The sequence below is a fragment of the Grus americana genome, chromosome 7 (genome assembly GCF_028858705.1).
Source record: "Grus americana isolate bGruAme1 chromosome 7, bGruAme1.mat, whole genome shotgun sequence".
Classification (NCBI taxonomy): Eukaryota; Metazoa; Chordata; class Aves; order Gruiformes; family Gruidae; genus Grus; species Grus americana.
In genome coordinates this window covers 37,740,505-37,760,589 of record NC_072858.1, presented here as the reverse complement: position 1 = coordinate 37,760,589, position 20,085 = coordinate 37,740,505, and the positions used below count along the sequence as shown (strand labels likewise).

Below are 20,085 nucleotides of genomic sequence, written 5' to 3'. Positions count from 1 at the left end.
GGTTTATTTTACCTAGTAAATGATGGTATCACACTTGGTGATTGCCATTCTGCTTGACGCGTTGGCAGATTTACACATTGATCCAGGGGGTCGGGTCTGTTATAGGCAATTTTATCAAACGAAGGTAGCAAAGAGAAACCTTTTTCCTTTTGCCGTGGGCATGGAAGGGGTTCTCAAGTTACTCCCCCAGCCCTCTGGAAGGGACTAGCATCCCCCCTTTATGTCACATTAAGTGCCCCAACTTTCGCCTTCTGACTTGAGTAGCCTTTGGTGAGATGAATTAATGGCTTGTTCTCTGCTGCTTATGTTTGCTGTCTGCCTGTTAGAACAGGACACCTTCCAGGCCTCTTGTATACAATCCTTGTTTTGCCCAGACTTATCATCTTGGGGCTAGCGCTGTTAAGCTCTCCTGTGCCAGGGGACTCCTGGTGTGTCCTATCTGTGTACCGTTTCTGCTCTTTGCTGGGCTGATATCTGATAACTTATCAGTTGCTTACAGGAGGCCTTGACTTTGAGGCATTCCAATGTCCAAAAGTCTTTAAACCCGATGATAGCCCAACACCTGTGTTGCCTGGAAGAAGAGTCTCTGTTTTGGAATGTGTTGTGAGAAGAAGTCTGGGCCTCCTGGATGTAAGGTGTGGGTGGGAGGAAAGAAATCTCCTAACTGTGCCTGTAATGGAGATTTCTTTATTGTTTCTCTCTACTTTAATGAATTCCTAAACTGTGGGTATGGTGGCAGAGGAGACAAGTTATGAAATAGTATGCATCTGAAGACTTCTACAAATTAAAACTGTGACTTAAAAAGGTTCGATGGATAAAAGTATTTTTGCCTTGCGCTTTGTTTTATCAGGCATTAAGGAAGGGGCTCAAAGCTACCGCTGCTCATCGTTACCCAGTAAAGGATGTACTCTGTACGTTGCGGTGGTGGTGTCCGTGCTGTTAAATGAAATGCAGCCAAGCAGTGGCCCAGGTGCCCTCCGTAGTGATTACTTGGCACAGTTCTGGGCTGTGCCAGCTGGCATTCCCATCGGCAATTCTTGGTGTGGTTTAGAGACTAGTGCGTGCCGGTTCGCCATTCCAGGTAGCTTGTTTTTGGAGGGGGAGGTTGGTAGGAAGGAAGGGTTGAACCGCGTGGCTGCCAACTCTGCTATGCTTTTTGGTCGTAGAGCTGCAACAGTTCCTTCTGCTCAATGGTATGGATGTAGCTAGTGAGTTCAATCTTGCACTCACTCGACAATTATTTATAATATGGCCAGTGTCATTGCTGATAGGGTTTTCCTTTCTTTTTAGATTCAAAAGAAGATTGATGAAGCCTTGAATGATGTCACTTCCAGTTTATCCTTCCTCAAAGATGAAAAGGATTATATCAAAGTGTTGCCGGAACAAGGCATGAGCCAGCCTGAAGTACTAGAGAAGATGAAAGAGTACAGCTCAAAAGGTATGAACATGAGTCTGTACTGCTGCAGAGGTGGGTCTGTTTCATACACCTAACATTAGACGTATTCTCTTAAATGAGATCTAATGACTCCTGCTCATGGTTTCATCGTAAATATTTCTTCCCTGATGTTCTTTGCTTGCAAGGTTTTGTCTGTTTTCCTTCTGGAAGTGACTAAGATCAGTATTCTTGACTTCTAATACTGTATTTGGGTGTTTACAGTGAAAATCTGTTCGTTCCCTAGGAGTTCTAGACTGATGATGGAAGAGCTGAGGAGAAGAAAAATATAGAGGAAATTATTTGAATGCATTTTTGATAACATTTCTGAGCAGTTGCCTTGATGTTTGACTTTTACCAGAAATGTGTTTTCTGTGAAGCCCCAGGGACTACCCGTAATAAAAAAAAACAACTTCCAAGCAGGATTTTTAGGGAATTTCCAAGACCGTCTCTCTTAATCAAAGTCATAATGTTTTGCACCTTGCAAATGCCACTTAAGGAAGGCAAAGTCATGATGTTATTCTGGCTTGAGTCCACATAAGCAGTGTCTGAAACTTAGAGTTGCCTCACTGATGTAAATATCTCCACCTTGATTCATGTGCCAATTGCTCGTAATGAGCAAATTTGGGTGAATTCCTGTCCCGAGGAGAGGATACGGCTGCCCTGCTCCTATCCCAAATTTGAGAAATGCCTTGAGTTTTCTGCTAGAACAGCACACCTACTCCAAATTCAGAAACAAACAGTTTTGCAATCAAAGATCCTATAACAACTTCCTTCTTTTCTACTTTTATGTATTGCTTATGTAGCTTCTGTCTGCGTTTTCCCTCAAATTATTATTTCCTTCCTTCATCGGGTTCTTCTTTCCTTTTTTCTTTTCCTGTGGCCCCCTCCTTCCCACATACGTGCGCTCCCCTTTGAAAGTTGTTTGGGAGCGCAGCTTGGATTGTGACTTTGTTCACCTTATATACGCTTGTGAAGCTGATGCCGTTGAGTTCTATGAAGGGAGCAAATAACCAAAACAAGCGGAATTATGCTGCCGGGGTGTTTGGAGGTGGAAAGTTAATGGGTTAAGTACCATCACGTTGGGCAGTGGGTTGAAACCTGCTGTCATTAGTTAAAGCTGCAGCGGCATATTGTTTTAGGTGAGGTTTAATTGAGGCACCTGGCACCGTAGGTTTTAGCAATACAAGCTTGGCCTTTCCATCTCTTCTCAGCTTACAGTGGTGATGGGTGCTCTTTGAAAGTGGCTTTAACTTTAGCCACTGTAAGAGTTTAGCTGGTTGGACAGCAGTTTGGGGAGACTGAGTGGGGATTAAGTGGATTACATATATTAATATAACTGCTTGCTGCAGCTAGATGTTTATGTGCTGACTCCTTAGTCATCATTTACTTGTAGTTTGCTAAGTTCATGGGATGCACGATGCCAGAGGCTTAGCGTTGCACACAGCTGTCTCTGTGGCACAAAAATCATACTTGTTCCTCATCAGTGAAATCTCAAAAGCTGAATCCTTATCTGCAGAACCGGTGGGAGGATTTCTCTGTGCACTTGTACGTTGCTCTCTGAGAATGGCTGTGTTTGCAAGCAGCGTGCTCATCCTTCTCTTCCAGGAGACGTACGTTGGCAGGATGGGAAAGTCTCTGGGACCGTGTACAGTGGTGAAGAGAAACTCACCCATCTGCTAGTGAAGGTAAAGTGCAAGCGGTCTAACTTTGCGTCTTTGCGGATATCCTTAGCATCTTCAGGGTGACCAGAAACCCCTCAACACTGTTCCAGCATCTTTCAAAATAAATAGGGAGGATCTGAAATGAAGACCGCCCAACTATGAAGACAGAGCCTAGGGTAAATGTAGGTGGAAGGGGAATTATTAGAAAAGCATTTGGGCAGTGTAAAGCTGGCCAAGTGACTGGCCCTGTGAAAAGAGATAACTAGGATCCAATTAGATGAGGTGGTGTTTTGAGTAAGAAGGGAAGAAGCTGCTTACAAGTGAACTGGAAACTGGTACTGACCTTCTAATGCAGGGAATGGTAGGAGGCATAAAATTGCATACATCAGCTTCAGCAGGCCCCCCAGCAGATGTGCCTTTGCTGCCGGCTGGAGTGAAAGCAGCCTTGGCTGTCCTGTTACTGGGAGGCTCTGGGACTTTAGACTGGCACAGCTTCATTGAGCAAAACTGAATTCCTCTCGGTTTAAGCAAAAAACAAGTTTGTAAAATGTTTTTTTGGCAGTCCAAGTCTTACAACAATGGAGCATTGGCATGCTTCAGTGGTGTCTTTGTTAGGTCTGTTTACCTACTCTGGAACTTTTCCCTTTGAGGAGGTTGGAAAATAACCTAAACAGCCCAAAGGTCTGTTTTCAAATATATATACTTCAAGAGGTTTTTTTTTTTTTTCCTAGAAAGGGAAGTCTTGCCCTCTTGCTCCTGGGAACAGCTTTCATAACAGCTGTAATGAGCTCTGTTTGGTGGTTGCTGTTTTCTTCTGCACGTTGACATTTTCTTTGCCACTTCTGGGGAAACGTAAAGCTCAGAGCAGCCTTTCTAGAGGGGCCTCAGCTTGGATTGAGTGTTGTGGAAACATTTCCTCTGTTTGTGCTGATTATTTGCTGGTTTATTCTTCTGTATTTCTTTTAATGTCCCTGCAGTTGCTTTTTGATCTTGACTGCAGGAGGTTGGAACTGGCCTGTTCCAGCCTTATCCTGTGAGTCCGCGGCTGCAGAACGAGCATGAAATACTGGTTTCCACGGCCACTTTTGTTGCAGTGTGGGTGGGCATTTGTGCTTTTCTAGCTGCTTCAGAATTCCCCTTTACTATTAAACTTGAAAACTAGTTCTGCGAAGTAAGTTTTTTGGCCCTGCTTTGCGTAAAGCAATCATAGGGTGCGCATTGTGTTCTTTTTTTTTAAAAAATAGCTAAATGATTAAACTTGTCTCTACAACAAGAAATATTGCTATGTTATAGAATCACTCCAGAGGCCAGAATGCCCTAGAGAGACAAATGATTTTTTTAACTCCTCATCCGTAGCTTCCCAGCTTGTGGAATTTACTTGCAGCAGGAGTTAAGTCCGAGGAGATCTGTAGTATCGTTATGGCCAAATGCAGCTAATTTGCATATACAGTGTGTATGGTGAGTTCTCAAATCTGCACTGATAATCCAGTGCTTCATCTGCAAGGCTAACTTTCCGTCTTTGTTTTCTGAAGGTGTATGAAGAGTTTGCCTGGAGTAATCCTCTCCATCCGGATATATTCCCTGGTTTGAGGAAGATGGAAGCAGAAGTAGTGAGGATTGCCTGCACGCTCTTCAATGGGGGCCCCAACTCTTGCGGTGCTGTAAGTGGCCTGTCTTCAAGCATCCCGTGAATGTTTTGGATATTTCTGACTTTGATTTACGTGCAAATGCACCTTCTGCTATCTAGCCGAGGCTGAAGTCAAGCTCATTGCGGTATGTGCCATGCCAGCGTAGCTGTATGGAAGACAGTTGCTAATTGCTCTTCTTAGTGAAGCTTTATGAGAGACAATTTAACTCAGGGAAGTAGTTCTCTAGATGAGACCATTAGCTTCAGCTTTTTTCCACTCTTAAATGATCCAGGCTTGGTGGCGGTTGGAAAAGAGAACCAGTGTTATGTAGCTTGGCTGGTTGTCAGTGGGGGATGGTGAACAGAGCAGCGTCACTTTGAGGAGCTCCCCTCAGTTTTAATCTCTGAACTGGAAATCTGTGAGCCTGCCAGAGTGCTAAGGTTGAGGACAAGGCTGGCTGGCTGGTCACCAACAGGCAGCTCGACGTGTTGGTGATCCCAGCTGGACAGATGACAATACGTGCCGTGCCTGCTTGAAGGTATCTTTCCAGGCTTCCATGGCCTTCCAGTGTACTATGGTGGAAACAAAATTTCAAGCGTCGATAGCGTTCCTAGCAAGAGCCCAGATGTGTGTTCTTAAACTTATGCTTTCAGAGTTGGTCGAAGAGGAAAGGGTATGAAGTTGCATGGTGAGTTATTGTAATAAAAACAAGCCGTGGCTTCTTACTCTCCTCTCTTGCTTTACTTTTTTGGTATTTTGAATTCCTTAGGCCAAGTTCTCTCCCTGTTTACATGGTACGTGGGATGGCGAGGTCTTATTCTCTGGCATGGTGGTCAGGGGCAGCTGGGGTACAAACAGACTGCTTAATAGCTTGCAAAGAAGTAGTTCCATTTGTGAGAAGAATCCAGGTGAGATGTTTCTGAGACTGGTGAGGTGATTGCTGGCTGGTAAATATGCTAGAGAGGGAGAAGGCCAGCAAGGGCTGAAGGTCGGTATGGGAAGGCAGCGTTGACACAAGAGCTTGTGAGGTGAACTGGCCTTGAATGGGCTTAATTTGACATTTGGAGACTTAGTTGTGTTAAGGAGGTAAGTACTGGAGTAGCCTTATAGTAGGCGTAGTTGGGACCAAACTCCAACTGGATCAAAGATGAAACTTGACTGTGCAGTGTCTGGGAGCATAAGATGTGCTTGCCTTTGGCAGCAGGAGGTTGCACCCTGTGACCTGACTAGTCTTCTCGGGACTGTGTTCCTCATGCCACCTTCAAGTTTAGAGAAGGAACGTGCCTCTTTGCTTATAAAAAAAGCATTTCACCTCATCTCCTTCCTGGTTTGCAGCGCTGGGAGCACTACTGAGATGGTCCCTGGAGTGGGGAAGAGGCTGGGTTTAAGACTGTTGAAACTCGTCTTTATCAACAGTTGAGATGTCAATTGATACAGCAGTCGGATAGCTCTGTGACACCGTGTGCTTGGAGAACTTTGCTTGCTGAAGCCTGCAATGCGTGTTCAGTTTTTGTTATGTAAAGCCTGGGTTGTAAAAGTGTCAACGTTGGTCCTGTGTGCTCTTTCACTCAAACTTAAAAGTAGAATTGCCTGAGAGGTTCGGATCGGGTTAAAATCTGCTCCAAAACAATCAGATGGCGATCACGGCCAATGTGAGACCTCTGCAGATGCTCTCCGGGGAACCCCGCTGCTCCTTTCTTCTTCCCCTCCCTTCTGAGCACTGTGCTACAAAGCCGCAGCTGAGATTCAAGCAGGAGCAAAGCAAATGGGGAAGTGTGCAACTTGCCGTGGAGTTACGGTCTAGCTGGTTGAACAGTCAAATTTGCAGCTTGAGAGGGAGGGTTGAAAAGTTGATTGGCCGGAAACAGAAAGATTAATTGCATCCCTGTAATTATCTTGTCTAAACGAGTCTCTCTAGTGGACTTTTTGTCTTCCACGTTGCTCTTCCTGCCTGTGAAGAGTGTCCAGAGTTGCTAATCATTGATGGAGAGATGTGGGTGGATATATGGAGGGCATGTGCTCTTTCAGTAGTTGAGCTCAAAGACTTCTCTTATTTTCTCCTCCCCAAAACTGAACTAGCGTTTCAGGATTATTTCTGGAGGCTTGGACAGTTAAAAGCCATTTAAAAAACCCATTTTTTTTCCAACCGATGCTATGCTTCCTGTCTCTGGAAGGCCCTACTGTAGCTGGTTGCTCAGAGTGCCACAGTTACGCTTCGGTAACCGGTGAGGCTGTAAAACAGAGACGGCTAAACCAGGGAGGGTGCAACACTGAGAGTTATGTTTATCTTTAAATTGATCTGTTCAGGAGATGCTGCTGGTTTTTTTTCTACTGAGAAAGCTTCTGGTTTACTCGATTTAACTTTTGCAGTGTTGAAAACTAAAATAAATGCTTTTTTTTTTTTTTCCCCCCTGAACTTTATCACTGCTATTTCTAAGTAGCAGTGTGTCTTGGTGCCAGGTCCCTGTCCACTGGATTTACTAACCTGACGTAAGCAACTGGGACTGCTTGTCCAATTTCGTTGGTGCCTGGTGATGGTCCCTGAAGGCAGATGGAGCTTGTTGGTGTTTCGGAAGAGTGTGTCTGTTGCTATGCTGTGTGGAAAGAAAACCCCAAAAGTTTCTGTCTGTGCTTCTCGGTGAGGCAGTTTCACTTCCTTTGTGCTCTGATTTCCGCCACATGTTGCAGAACAGCACTTTTTGGGGCTAATACTCTGCTCAGTCTGGGAAAAGCAATGCAGTGACGTGTTTGTGCTGTTCCCAGGGCGTTCAGCAGCCTGGGGATCCCTGCGGAGTCCTGCCCCGCGCCGTGTGGACATCTTCCTAAGCAGGATATCTGGAGAGCAGTCCCCTGCTTCCTCTTTGAATGTTTTTGGTGTGTTTAATAAAGGCTAAAATGAAACGTGTCTTTTTTTAGATTTCTGAATGTTAAATCGGATGAGCAGCTTGTGTTATTTACAGGAGTTGCCTTTATTTGGGACACGGGGGCTATAATTCTCCTTTAGTTTGAACGTGAACATAAAACCACTAACAGTGCCCTTGTGGTGGAGGGGTGTGCAGACATGCCTTTTGCCTTAAATCGCACAGAGAGGTGTTCCAGGTTTCTAAGCAGTTTTTAAAAGTAATCATTTTCAGCAGCGGATGGATGCTTCCTATTTCTTGCTAATTACTGCTTTTTGTTCTTTCTTTTAATCGTGTTCTGCAAGAGCAAAGAGATGGGAATTGGTGATTATTTTTTTGGGCTCCCAGGAGATTGTAATCACATTCTTGCAATGATTTGGAAGGACTAATTAAGCTTAACGCATAAAGGAGAAGTTGGGAGGAGTTTGTTCTTGTCTGATGTGTCCATATGTTCCTGGTCACAAGGGACAGTTTTGCAGTTGCTGGCACTGTGGATTTCCCCTCTAATTTGGGGAGAAATCACCGCTTTCATATGAGCTTCAATGATGATTATTTTTTTTTTTAGTAGTTTTTTGAACTTTAAAAAGAAAGGGCAGCTTTGAAGTGCAGGGGGAAAATTGTGTGAGGGGTGTGTGTGCGTGTATTTGATGTCAGTCTCTCTATGAATTCTTCTTTGCACTTAACTCTGCAGCTGAGGACAGGATAGAGAGGCAAAATCAGCAGATGCAAACCTAAGCCTTCCGTAGAAGCTGGTTTGTCCTGTCTTCCCAAATTCTGGGCCTTCCAAACTTTGTCGTAGAGCTGGCTGCAGGTTTGAAGTGGGACTTTTTAACAGTGAAACATGAGTGGTGTGTTTTGGGGGAGTTTAAACTCTGCAAATCTATCGGGTTTTATCTGTAGTGATGAGTAGGTCACCTTGAGAGAGACAACTAGTGGGATTTACAATCTGCAGGTTTACAGGGGTTTTATGTGAGTCTGGCACTACGTTATGGCCGTGCAGTGGATTGTGATATATTTTTACTCTAATGCTACCTTAGAAATAAATAGCAGTTCACTTTGTTATTCATGGGGTAGTTCGGCTTGCTGAAACTTTGGGTCAGCTTTGTCTCCGGGGTCTGAATGGACGTGTTTCCTAAGGTGAAAATGCAAGCAAAACTTTAGAGACCAGGAACCAAAGTGGTTCTGTTACGTCTGGCGGTTTGACAGTGACATGCAAGTGGCATGGCCAAAGAAATCCTAGGATAGGGACCGTACCTCTTATTGCTGTTTTAGTGTTGAGGTTCTGGAGCACTGGGATTTGGAGGGAGGGACCGACAGAAGGGATATACTGAGTTTAGAAAGCAGGAGGGATATTTTTTCCCTGTGCCTTCTCCTCTCCCCTCCCATTTGGAAAATAATAAATAAATCAAGAACAAAAGAGTCCATTTGCTCACCTTTCTCCACACACTTTGCCTGGCTTTTGAAGATAGCACAGGGTTGGAGAGCTGCTTAAAACAATGCCTGTTTCCACCCCTATTTCCCCATGGCATCGCTTGAGCCTGTGGACTTTCGTTTAGAGGGGAAAAAAAAAAAGATATTTGTGCGAGCCATCAGCGGGTGCTGAATCACGGCGTGTTGGCCAGCTGCCGGCGTGCCGCGGGCGGTGGGGAAGTTGTATCCTGTGACAGTGATTCGAGCCCTGGCTATAGCAGAATGAGTTTGCTGTTGATAATTAAAGCTGACAAAGCCTCCCGTAAAGGAGCAGACTCCCTCTGCAGGTATAAACTGCGTGTACCAAAAGGGTTTTTGCAGTTGTAGTTGCACCAGATGGGGCTGCTCTGGCACATCTCTGTGGTGTATGCTCGTGTTGGAACTGACGTGCCAACTGTGGGCCAATTTAGGAAGCTGATCTGGCTGAAAATCAGCTTTTTGGGTGGATTTTCAGCTGCATGAACAAGCTTTCCGTGTGGTCATCTGCACGCTCGTCTTGGTGCCTGGGAGGAGGATCTGTCCTGGATGCTGTTCCTTAAGCTGCGTCTCACCAACCGCTGAGAAGCGTTGACTCTGACCTCCCAAAAACTGCGTGTGGCTCAGCATTTCCATGCAGGTGATCAGCCAGACTTTGAAGAAAGGTTTGTCATATAAGAGGGCAAGATGTTGGCGCTTTGGTAGAAAGATCGAAATGGGGATAAGGCTGTATGGAGGCTGCTTGTTGAAGAGCAGATTATCTGGATGAGAATAGAGGTAGGGACTGCTTGCTCAACAAGGAGCAGGCAGAAAGTGTCTGGCATTCAATAATGGGAATCCCGAGATCCCTGAAACATGTATATCAAAGTTTTCACAATCATTGCAGCATCGTAAGCAATGTAGCAAGCCCTGTTACAAGGAGGCAATAATCCCATTCCTTTTCTCCCACCTGGCAGTAGGAAGGCAATCCATGTTATACCAGTTTTGGTGTTTTTTTTTTTTTCCCAAAGGCACTAGCTGACAACTTCACAGATCTTTTCATAAGAAGGGCTGAGAAGTGAATGACACAGCCCATAAAATGCTTAGGACATTGTGTTCCTGCTACCATTGATTTGCTTCACAAGAAATGCAATGATTTCTTAATCCAGTGCGTGGCTCTCTTAGGGTTCATCTGTAACAGCTGTTGCTTTTAAACTACCAAAAAAGCAGAAATTGTCTGTGGTGTGGCAGTCAGTTCCACGCTGCCTGTGGTGGCAGCTGCTGCTAGCTTGGATCATGTTAGGAACAAATGTGGCAGGCTATTTTATGTGCCTGTGAACTTTGTTCCTTATCTCCGTACCTAATGGTTAGTCATTGTCATGCAGTCACACTTCTTCTTTGCATTTTGGGGGTTTGCAGCTATGTCAGCTGGGGAAAAACCAAAGGAAAACCCGGACTAGCAGATGTCGTAAGGCGTGCAAATGTGATTGCATCCTTTTTATGTTTATTTTTTTGGGGGGGAGAGGTTAAAAGGGGAAGTTGCAGTTGGTTCAGCAGGTCTAGGGATCAAAATCAGTTGTCCATAAGCACTATAAATGGCTTTTGATTCCTCTCTTTCACCTGCACATCTGTCTCGGGTACCAGCCATCCTCGAGTTACGGCTTACCCAGCATAGCAGTCAGTCAGTCCTGCAGGCTGCTTGAAAAAGCAACCTCACGTTTTACTGGGTTAAAATTTTACTTCGAAAGGTTTGGGCCCACACGCTTTTGTGTCCCCTGCATGTCAGATCTCCTAAAAGCTGGCGGACAGGGAGGAATTTCTTCCTGTAAAGAGTTTCATTTGTTTATTGGCAACAACTCTTGAGTTCTGGTATGCAGTAGTAAACTTGATCAAACAGCTTGTGCATGTACCTTCCTCTCTTCCACCTCCTGGTGCAAACCCCCTTGTTCTCCTGTGGTCGGGGTAAAGAGGGCTGGGACAGCACGGGCAGTGGGTTGCGCGGATACCGAGGGACTTACTGGGGAGCGTAATGCAAAAATTCCTCCTGGCGTAAAATTTCTTGGGTCTCTGAGGACTTAGAAACTCTGGCTTGGTGTTGACCCAGACCTCGGCTGGCCTCTGCAGAGAGGAGGTGGGAGAGGGCTCTGCGCTTTGCAGTGCTGCAGGTTCTGGGAAGGCTTTGTAGCTCAGGAGCAGTGCCAACCCTGAGCTGGCTCCTCAGTGTGGCACTGCTCCAGACCTAATAAACCCTGCTGGACTTCAGTTAACTTACTACAGAGTCAACTTTGTTGTTTCCGTATACGTGGCATAATTAATCTATAATCCAGACAAACAATCCCCGGGTAATCAAGAGCTAAGTATGTACTAGTAGTTCTGTGAGGTGCGGTCATGTTTGGCAGCTAGTGACTGTGCAGTATGGTCGCCTCTTGTCAAGCTTTTGAGTTGGATGTTTTTGTTTTGTTTTCCTTTTTCCCCCCTCCCCCTTTAAATAGAGGAGTCAACATTTATTTAAGCTGAATGTCAGAAAACTACCTTGAGCTGTTCAGTGGCTTCTGCTGCCCTTGAAAACCTGAGCGCTGCTCCTGTGCCTCTCTTGCCTCTGAAACATCTCTGGGCAGAGATGCTGTGGCAGCATCCCTTTTTTTGCTTTTCTCTTCTGCAACATCCATATAAGTGGTTGTTTTTCTTGTTTGCTTCTTTTCTTCACAACAGATGACATCTGGGGGGACTGAGAGCATTCTGATGGCCTGCAAGGCGTACCGGGACCTGGCTTATGAGAGAGGCATCAAACAGCCAGAAATGTGAGCAATATCTCCACGACTTGGCTTGTGCTTTGGGAACTTGTGGGACTGACTATTCCTCTGAGTGGAGGTGGCTGCTAGACCCCAATATTCCTTCATTTCATAGCTCATTACCGCTGCCTCCTTGTCCATCTGTGTCTGAAGGAGAGAAAACTGGGTCAAAAGAAGCAGTGCAAAAGCATAGCAACCTTTAAGCAGCCCGGAAGGCGTGAATATTGCTGGGGAGCTGTGGTAGCTCTGCCGCGCAGATGTATTTTGGCAATACCTGTGTGCTGCTCTAGGCAGAGCCTGCTCGTTTCAGCTTTGGGCTCCTCTCGAGCAGAGATTGCCAGGCCCTTTGAAGTGTTTAAGGGGTTTGATTTACTCAGATCAAAGAGGGTTTAGCCTGAAAATTCTGGGACTAAAGTTGGGGCTGGTTGGAGCTGAGATGAGGAATCGTGCTAATCAGTACCCTGTTAATAGAGGATTTGCGCTCTCTAATGTGCTGCTTTTTTCTAGACAGTGCATCAAAAATGTTTCTGTGGTTAATTGCTTATGGGGGGAAAACAGAGAGAGATGAAACAGTGTGGTGTTCATCTTCTGAACTCCTGTGGTTTTTCTCTTCCCTCTCTAACATTTTTGCATGCTATTAAAGGCACCGATAAAGATACGATGCCTCAGAAAACAAGATTAATTAAGGCTATTCAGTCACTGCCGTTAGAGATGGGAGACAGCAAATATTATGTTCATTTGGTGTATTTATGGTGCTCCTTCCTTTCTGTATTGTCGTCTGCCCCTCTCAGGGAGGGTAGCTGGTTGGAGACGATACAATATTGTCTGATATGATAAGAAATTAACTTGGAAACTCTGGTTCCTGGTTCACAGAAGACCATGCAGTGGGGAATAGAATGACTTAATGGGTTTTCTCTGGGTTGCTCAAGATCGAGTGTCCATCATTTTAGTTCAGAACAGCACATGACCTCTTGTCTGTCCCAGAGAGTATTTTCCCCAGCTTTTTTTGATCTATATGATTGTTAGCTAGTTGAAACATGTAATTGGCCTGTTTGACCTGTTTGTCATGCAGAAATATCTACAAGTTGAATTTTTTTGCTCTTTCCCCCTCCTGTTCACAGTGAGGCTCAGGGTGCTGCCTGGGTTGACATATGCAATCTGTTCCTCTTCTAGGTTGGTCCCGGTGAGCGCTCACGCGGCGTTTGACAAGGCAGCACACTACTTTGGACTGAAGTTGATTCACATACCGTTGACTAAGGCTATGGAAGTGGATGTTCAGGTATTGCTTTAGACAGCACAGCACTCTTTGTGTGGGAAGTTGGCATTGTACAGCAAATAGCAAGAAATCTACCTATGCAGGTAGCAAGTCAGCGGGTAGAGAGGGATGAATGCTTCCTGAAAATAAGGAAAAAGGGCAGGAGTAAGTGCCTGTCACTGCAGATAAGGTTTTTTTGAAATAATTGGATGTAAACCGTCTCTTTGTCCTATGTGATTCATTTAGAATCAAGTAATTGATGTATTTCAGAAACAGCCCCAGATTTTCAGACGAGGACGAACAAAAGCGTTCTAGTATTTGCAAGTGGATGAGTTAAATGACTCGGTGACATCTGCTGATGCTTGTAGCTCACTGCTTTGCTTTCTATAGGCTTTTGTGTTTCGGTTTTTAAGACCAGACACTGCATGTTTTCACTTTTTATCTTTTTTGGCAGGGTGGCACTTGGTAAATGGAATGTGAGCATCTTCTCTCTTTAAATCTTCAGGCAATGAGGAGAGCTATCTCGAAGAACACAGCCATGCTGGTCTGTTCTGCTCCCCAGTTCCCGCATGGAATTATGGACCCGATCGAAGAGGTGGCAGAGGTAGGGTGCCCCTGGGATTTCTGGGTGCTGTAGCAATAAAACCAGCATGTCCTTCTGTACAAGAAGAGCAGAGGGGTTCCAGGATCTCAACCAGTGAATCTGGTGGGAGAAGCAGACTGATTGGGAGGGTGTTACTGTCCTCAAATCAGGTGTTAACCAACGGCAGGGTACATAGGACACGATTTGGAAGGGAGGAGGCACATGGGACTGTTTTCTGGCACTCTGTAACTGCTGCGGGGAGGTGGGCTTTAGATACCAGAAGTGCCTCTGGGCATCGTCACAAGGCTGTTTGTGCGGGGCTGGGTTTTGGGCTTGAGCTGGCGCACGCAGTGTGTCGCAGCAAGGCAAAGTGGCGAACCTTTTGTGAGTGCTTTGTCTCTGAACTCTCAAGTCCGTGCCATAAACTGCTGCTGTAAACAGGAGGTATATATTGTGTACGTGACTTTGAGCTCTGCTGCGCCTACTGGGAGACCAACCAGAAGGGCGTTCTTTGATATTTGAGAGGAAATAACAGCGAAATAGTCCACCTGGTAAAAAGGCTTTGATTTAGGGCCTACTGGTTGAGCGAGCTGGGTGGAGAAGTTGGAGGAATGTGTGGAGGGTGTAGGACTCATAGGACCGGGATCTCATTTTTCAAACGCGCCTCTTGATTTTTCTCTCCGTGCTCTATTTATTTATTTTGTGTGTAATCAACCGAGGCCTCTGACCTTTTCATTTGGATCACGCCCTCACACTTTATTGTGGATACTCCTTTCAGACCACGTTGTCACCTCTCTTTGGCAAATACAGCAAACTGCCAAAATGCTGTGTCGTTTTTCCTCTTGCTGGCAGTCTTCGAATATATAGAAGGCAGGAGAAAGCATTCCAAAAGTAGCCAGCCCTTCCAGATCTCCTATCAACATCTTGAGTGTGGCATGGTGCTCCAAAAGGGGCCAGGAAACATTTGATTGTGAAATATGGAGGAGCTTTTGGTGACTGGAATTTGGGTGCCCCGACAACATTGTTTTCTCGACTGATTGCACCTTACTCACCAGAATCTCTTGTTCACACACAGCTTGCGGTGAAGTACAAAATCCCCTTCCACGTCGACGCCTGCCTGGGTGGTTTTCTTATTGCTTTCATGGACAAGGCAGGTTTCCCTCTAAAACGTCTGTTTGACTTCCGCGTAAAAGGTGTGACCAGTATTTCTGCTGATACCCACAAGGTAAGAAATGGGGGGGAAAAAGGTCTTCCAATGCTTTCATTTCTGGGGAGCAATTCCCGATGCCGTCCCTGCCTTTAGACATTTCCGCTCTGTGATGCGGGGGCGTGCTCAGCACCGGGGTAAGGGTTGTCCTAGTCAGGTGCTTTGTGCAATGTGCCGAAGTACGGTCAAGCGGGATCTCAGTGACTGCGTGCAGCGAGTGCTTGAATGTGTTCCTGTGCCCCCTGGCTGCTTTTTAATGCTTTCTGTGTCCTTTGCAGTACGGCTACGCTCCCAAGGGCTCCTCGGTGGTGCTGTACAGTGACAAGAAGTACAGGAGTTACCAGTTCTTCATAGCACCCGACTGGCAAGGGGGCATATACGCCTCCCCCTCCATGGCAGGCTCCAGGCCTGGTGGAATCATAGCCGCGTGCTGGGCAACTCTGATGCACATAGGGGAATCGGGCTACGTTGAGGCTACGAAGAGGATCATTAAAACAGCTCGTTTCCTCGAAGCAGAGTACGTGCTTGCCTTTAACCCCGTTTTGGACCCCAAATTGCTTTTGTTTTCTCGCCAACGTTTTCCCCCGCCCCTGGAGAAGCTATAGCATGTTGCCTGCTGGGTGAGGATCCACCGGGCAGTTATGGGAGAAGATGCTTTGTGTATGCCTGGTTCCTGCCCTGTGCCAGATAGCTGAGAGGCGCAGAGAGGAGGGGTGCAGGCAGCTTTATTTAGCTGACTTGGCTTCGAGAGTTTCTTCTGCCTCGGCTATGGCAGAGTCTGGAAGGCCTTAGTGAAGATGAAAGAAGGGTTATACACTCTCTTGTTGCTGGGGTTGCTATGTGAGCTGATAAGCTGATCTTCTCTGCTACTCTGTCTTCCCTTGCCTGTCCTCCCTCTTTTCCATCTCTTCCTGAGTGTGCTTGACTTTAGGGCCTCTAGTGACCTAAGTCCTCTTGCGAGTCCCAACGGCCTGGGCTGGTTGCGTGGTTATTTCTTTTTTGATGGGGATGTGCTGTCGTCTGTTCCCTTCTGTAGCTTTTCCTTTAAGGCTCCAGATAGATGGACAGAATGTCTGGCCCCTGTAACCCTGGTCAGTCACTTTTTTTTTTTTTTTCCTCCTTTTTCAGGTTGAGAAAAATTGACAGCATCTTCATTTTTGGGAAACCTGAGGTTTCTGTCCTCTCCATCGGTTCGGACGTTTTTGACATTTATCGATTATCTAATTTCTTAGCTGCAAAAGGATGGAACTTAAATGTCCTGCAGTTCCCATCAAGGTGAGTTTGTGGAGACCAGTGGAGTGATGTGCATAGGCCGGGGTATGCAAGATGGTTGTCTCCAGGCCACGTAACTCTCTTGATTTGCTGAGTGGTGTTGTCCGTATCTGATAAATTGTGTGTAGACTTTCCTCTGCAGAAAAGAAATTACTTTTGTAATTACTTTTTGATTGTTGTACCTGGTATGAGGTGAGAAAATTATAGGCCTTTAACCGTGTATGGTGAAGTCAGGAAGGAAGGGGGAGTTGCTGTTTTGTAAAAGGAAGAGCTGAACTCTCTGCAGCTTGGCTCTAGCAAGTATTTTGCAAGGATTACCTTTAATTGGAAGGGAGCGGATCGCCTTTCCCCCGTTATACTGCTGAAATGCTATTTTAAGGAGGTACGTGGTTATCGCTGGTCAGGGAAGGATTAAATTGCTGTTGGTTGCTCAGAAAATGTGGAGCCGTAGATACTTGAGATTGTTAATCTCTCCTCTCTCCCCTGCCCGCCCAGCATTCATCTCTGCATTACGCAGTTGCACACAAAGTCCGGTGTTGCCGAACAGTTCCTGAAAGACGTCAAAGACAGCATTGAGGAGATCATGAAGGACCTCAACGCCAAGACCACAGGCATGGTAAGGAGGCCAGTGTTATAGTGAGGGTGTGTTTGGGCTGAGCGTGTTTCTCTGATGGCATTGACGACCCTATATAACGACCGCCTCTTCTCTGCTTAGGGAGCCATCTACGGAATGGCCCAGTCCGTCCCAGACAGGAGCTTGGTAGCGGAGATTTCTCAGGCGTATTTGGACGGCCTCTACAGCACGGATGTTCCTTGCAGTGAAAAGCACATGAACGGCTCTCCCGGCCACCGCTGACTGTAGTGCAACAATCGGTGCCTTGCCGGCTAGCGCTGGGGTGGTTCTAAAGGTTTCCTAGGGGAAGACATTGCAGTAAGCCTTTGTCCCTACAATTGCAGGTCTGATGGCGGCTTGATCTTGAAAACTTCCTTCCCCGTCTTAGTCTGTTCTGAAATCTGCATTGTTTTCATGCCCAACTTTAGTTTTAGGGCTTTTCTTCCCTTTCCCCTATCTATTTTCATCATGACTATTGATAGTGAATTGAATGTCCATTCCACAACTCCAGATTCCTCAGGTATTCTGCGTGTCACTTCATTCCTTGCTGTTTCTTCTCCTCAGACCTGATATTCAGCTGGTGTCCAGCCAAGTGTTAGATTTGAGTTCTCGTGTTGTGTTCCAAAGCTTCAATTTTCCCAGAAGTCAAAGGTAGAAAATAAATTGTATATTTTGTTTTCTTTTGAGTATTCCTCCAAGCTACGGCATTTAACAGACTGTGCTGGGAGCCTTCTATCTATGTAATGCAGAGCCGATAAATTGGCAGAGGGAAGATGGTCATGTACTCTTTTTTTGAAATCCCCTCTGAGATCTCAGCGAGACTGCAATCAATATCTACTGAGGGGAAGAAAGAGGAAAAAAAAACAAACCCCAACACAAAATCCTTTTCTGGAATCTCTTGGTTTGAATAATGGCAGGAATAGAAACCGAGCGGGTGGTGTAGGGAGGGGAACCAGGTGGTACTGAGAATCCTAGGTACGTAGTAACTGTTTTGCTTCCCTGCCTCTTCTAGAAGACATGCATTTACCACCTAGAGTGCTGCTTGTACCTTGCACGATTCTGGAGGGACGCGCAAACCAGTGATTTCGCTGTTCGTAACTTGAAGGTTTTGCACTATCTCACAACGCTGTGGTAGAGTCAGTCAGGCCCTGGCGCGTGTCGTGGCTGGGGACTTGATGTGCAAACGGATGGCGCCAAAGCTGACCTTTTTTACCATGGTCTTTTAGTATAAAAAGGTGACTTTTGTAATAGTAGTAACCTCTGCTCTTTGCACTGATTCTTTTAAGGCACATTCTCAAAAGGGCATTCACCATTGTGCCTTGATGCTTCTCTGGCTTTTTTTGTGGGATGCTGGGGAGGGTTTGAGGGTTCAGCTGTTGCTGCGGTCATTTCCTTATGGTACTATACTGAAAAAAACCAACCACCCCACCTCAAAGGCAGACTGGCCTCGGAGAAAGTAAGCTTGCCTATAAGGTAGAATAGTAGTTATATTGAGCCAAGTCGCTTCCAAGTATTACAGAGATGCTGGCAGAGCTCTGAGAGGTAGATGATAGGATGCAGCAAGTTGGAGGTATTCAAGCCTTGGGTGTACGGCTCACCCTTCCTATTTTTCTCCGCTGTTTTTACGGTGAGAGAATTTTCCCGGGATAACTTGTGAGGCAGTTGTGGCCTCAAGGACAAGCTAGAATCTCTTGAGTTATTAAACAGCGGCGGAGTCGCTCCTGCAGGGCTTTCCCATGTCTTTCCTCCTGGCTTTTTGCATGCTACCGAGAGTTTCCTGGGCAGAGTTCGACACTTGGGAGACGACTTCGTGGCACGTCTGCGAGTCTTGCGCAGGGCGTCCGAAGGCATCTGTGTCTGCTGTAGTGGGCTTGTTAGCCCGAAGCTGACCCTCACTGGCTTAACACAGCTGAAGCACACACTTGCAGAATAATTATATGGAATGAGAAGGTTACTTACCAGCCACTGCACAAACCAGTTGCAGCAGCCTTGGGCCCAGTGATTGTGGGAAGAATACAGTGGTTTTTAACAGGTTTATTCTCAGTGCTAGGAGAGAAAAGTATTTTGGCCATCTGCCCTTAAATTGATGACTTCATGCATGTCTCTGAGCCCTTTTGAAAACATCGCATTCGAATTGCCTGCTAAGTCTCTTGATGGTGTTACCAGCTCTGGCAGTCAGCGTTTCTGTTGGACCTATTTATTCTGTTAATGTCTCGCCAATGCCACCGTTACTGCAACTCTGAGTTTGCTGTACTTTGGAGACAGTCTTAAATGTCTGGCTACTGGGACAGTTCTCTTTTGAACAGAGATTTAAAAAACAAAAACAAAACAGAAAAAGGGAGGTACTCTTTTTTGTTTCTGCTTTAAAAGAAAGGAGGGGATGGATTGGGGTGGGGTTAAGGAGAGAAGAAACTCCTTCCTCTTCCCTGGTTGCATCCTCCTCCGAGGAAGTAGATGGATCGAACAGATCAGTGCTCCATTTCATGTTTTTGGATGTATTTGAAGATGTTATTTGTAAGTCAATGTGTTTCTTTCTGGGCTTCACTTACTAGTAATATTTGTGGGTTTAATTATTTTATGTGTATTTGTTTTATACTGTAAATGTAATCTTCTGGTCAGGAATAGGCCACTGTAATTTACCGGCGTATAGTCTTTATTCATCCTTGTCATCTAACGTGTAATTTGCATCTCCTTTATCATGCCAAATGGTCTTAGGAAGACGGTGCGATTAACAGGCTGCATAATTATTTAAAAGAGGGGGGAAAAAAAGAAGATTTTTATGGACTGGATTATGATCTGAAACTGGATGGTACTTTAGACCTGGAGGGATCTTCGCGCCTAATTCCTGCGGGATTTCTGACTGTCAGGTTTTCCAAGCGAGGCGCTAAATTTGTTGTGTGTACAAAGCACTCCCAAGGGATTTGCGTGCTCTTAGGTACTAAGACTGAAGAATATCCAGTGGGATGGACCAAGAAGAGTTGTGCGTCTTCATGCCATGGATTTCATCTGCACTTTTGTGATGACTTGGGGGAGTGGGAGGGTTGCGTACGACACAATATCTTGCCCAATAAATACACATAGACTTTTTAATGAACAAATGGCAGTATTCTGTATTGCTCTAATTTGCCACTGTAAAACTATAGGCTGAAATAGCTGAAGAGATGGTGAAAATGGGCCTAGTTTGTATTAAAATGGTGCATTTAGCTACCCAGGCTCATTTTTTATTGTTTTTCCTGTTTCAATGCTCATTTGAATGAATGCGGGGACCTGTCGCTCCTGGTTTTTGCTCGTGCACAGCCTAGTCTGTGGCAGGG

The 20,085-nt window shown here is 45.7% G+C and overlaps 1 protein-coding gene across 3 annotated transcripts in view; it reads left to right on the top strand.

Moving 5' to 3' along the window:
* SGPL1 (sphingosine-1-phosphate lyase 1) overlaps positions 1–19,983 on the top strand; it is a 37,162-nt gene extending 17,179 nt beyond the window's left edge. For all 3 annotated transcript variants that reach the window (XM_054830995.1, XM_054830996.1, XM_054830997.1), the window contains exons 4-14: positions 1,291–1,438; positions 3,041–3,120; positions 4,629–4,757; positions 11,762–11,850; positions 13,015–13,120; positions 13,602–13,700; positions 14,755–14,904; positions 15,165–15,403; positions 16,015–16,161; positions 16,654–16,774; positions 16,874–19,983. In XM_054830995.1, the coding sequence (XP_054686970.1) occupies positions 1,291–1,438; positions 3,041–3,120; positions 4,629–4,757; positions 11,762–11,850; positions 13,015–13,120; positions 13,602–13,700; positions 14,755–14,904; positions 15,165–15,403; positions 16,015–16,161; positions 16,654–16,774; positions 16,874–17,014 (1,449 nt within the window). In that variant the 3' untranslated portion in view covers positions 17,015–19,983. The remainder of the gene's footprint in view (positions 1–1,290; positions 1,439–3,040; positions 3,121–4,628; positions 4,758–11,761; positions 11,851–13,014; positions 13,121–13,601; positions 13,701–14,754; positions 14,905–15,164; positions 15,404–16,014; positions 16,162–16,653; positions 16,775–16,873) is intronic.
* The last annotated feature ends 102 nt before the right edge of the window (positions 19,984–20,085 follow it).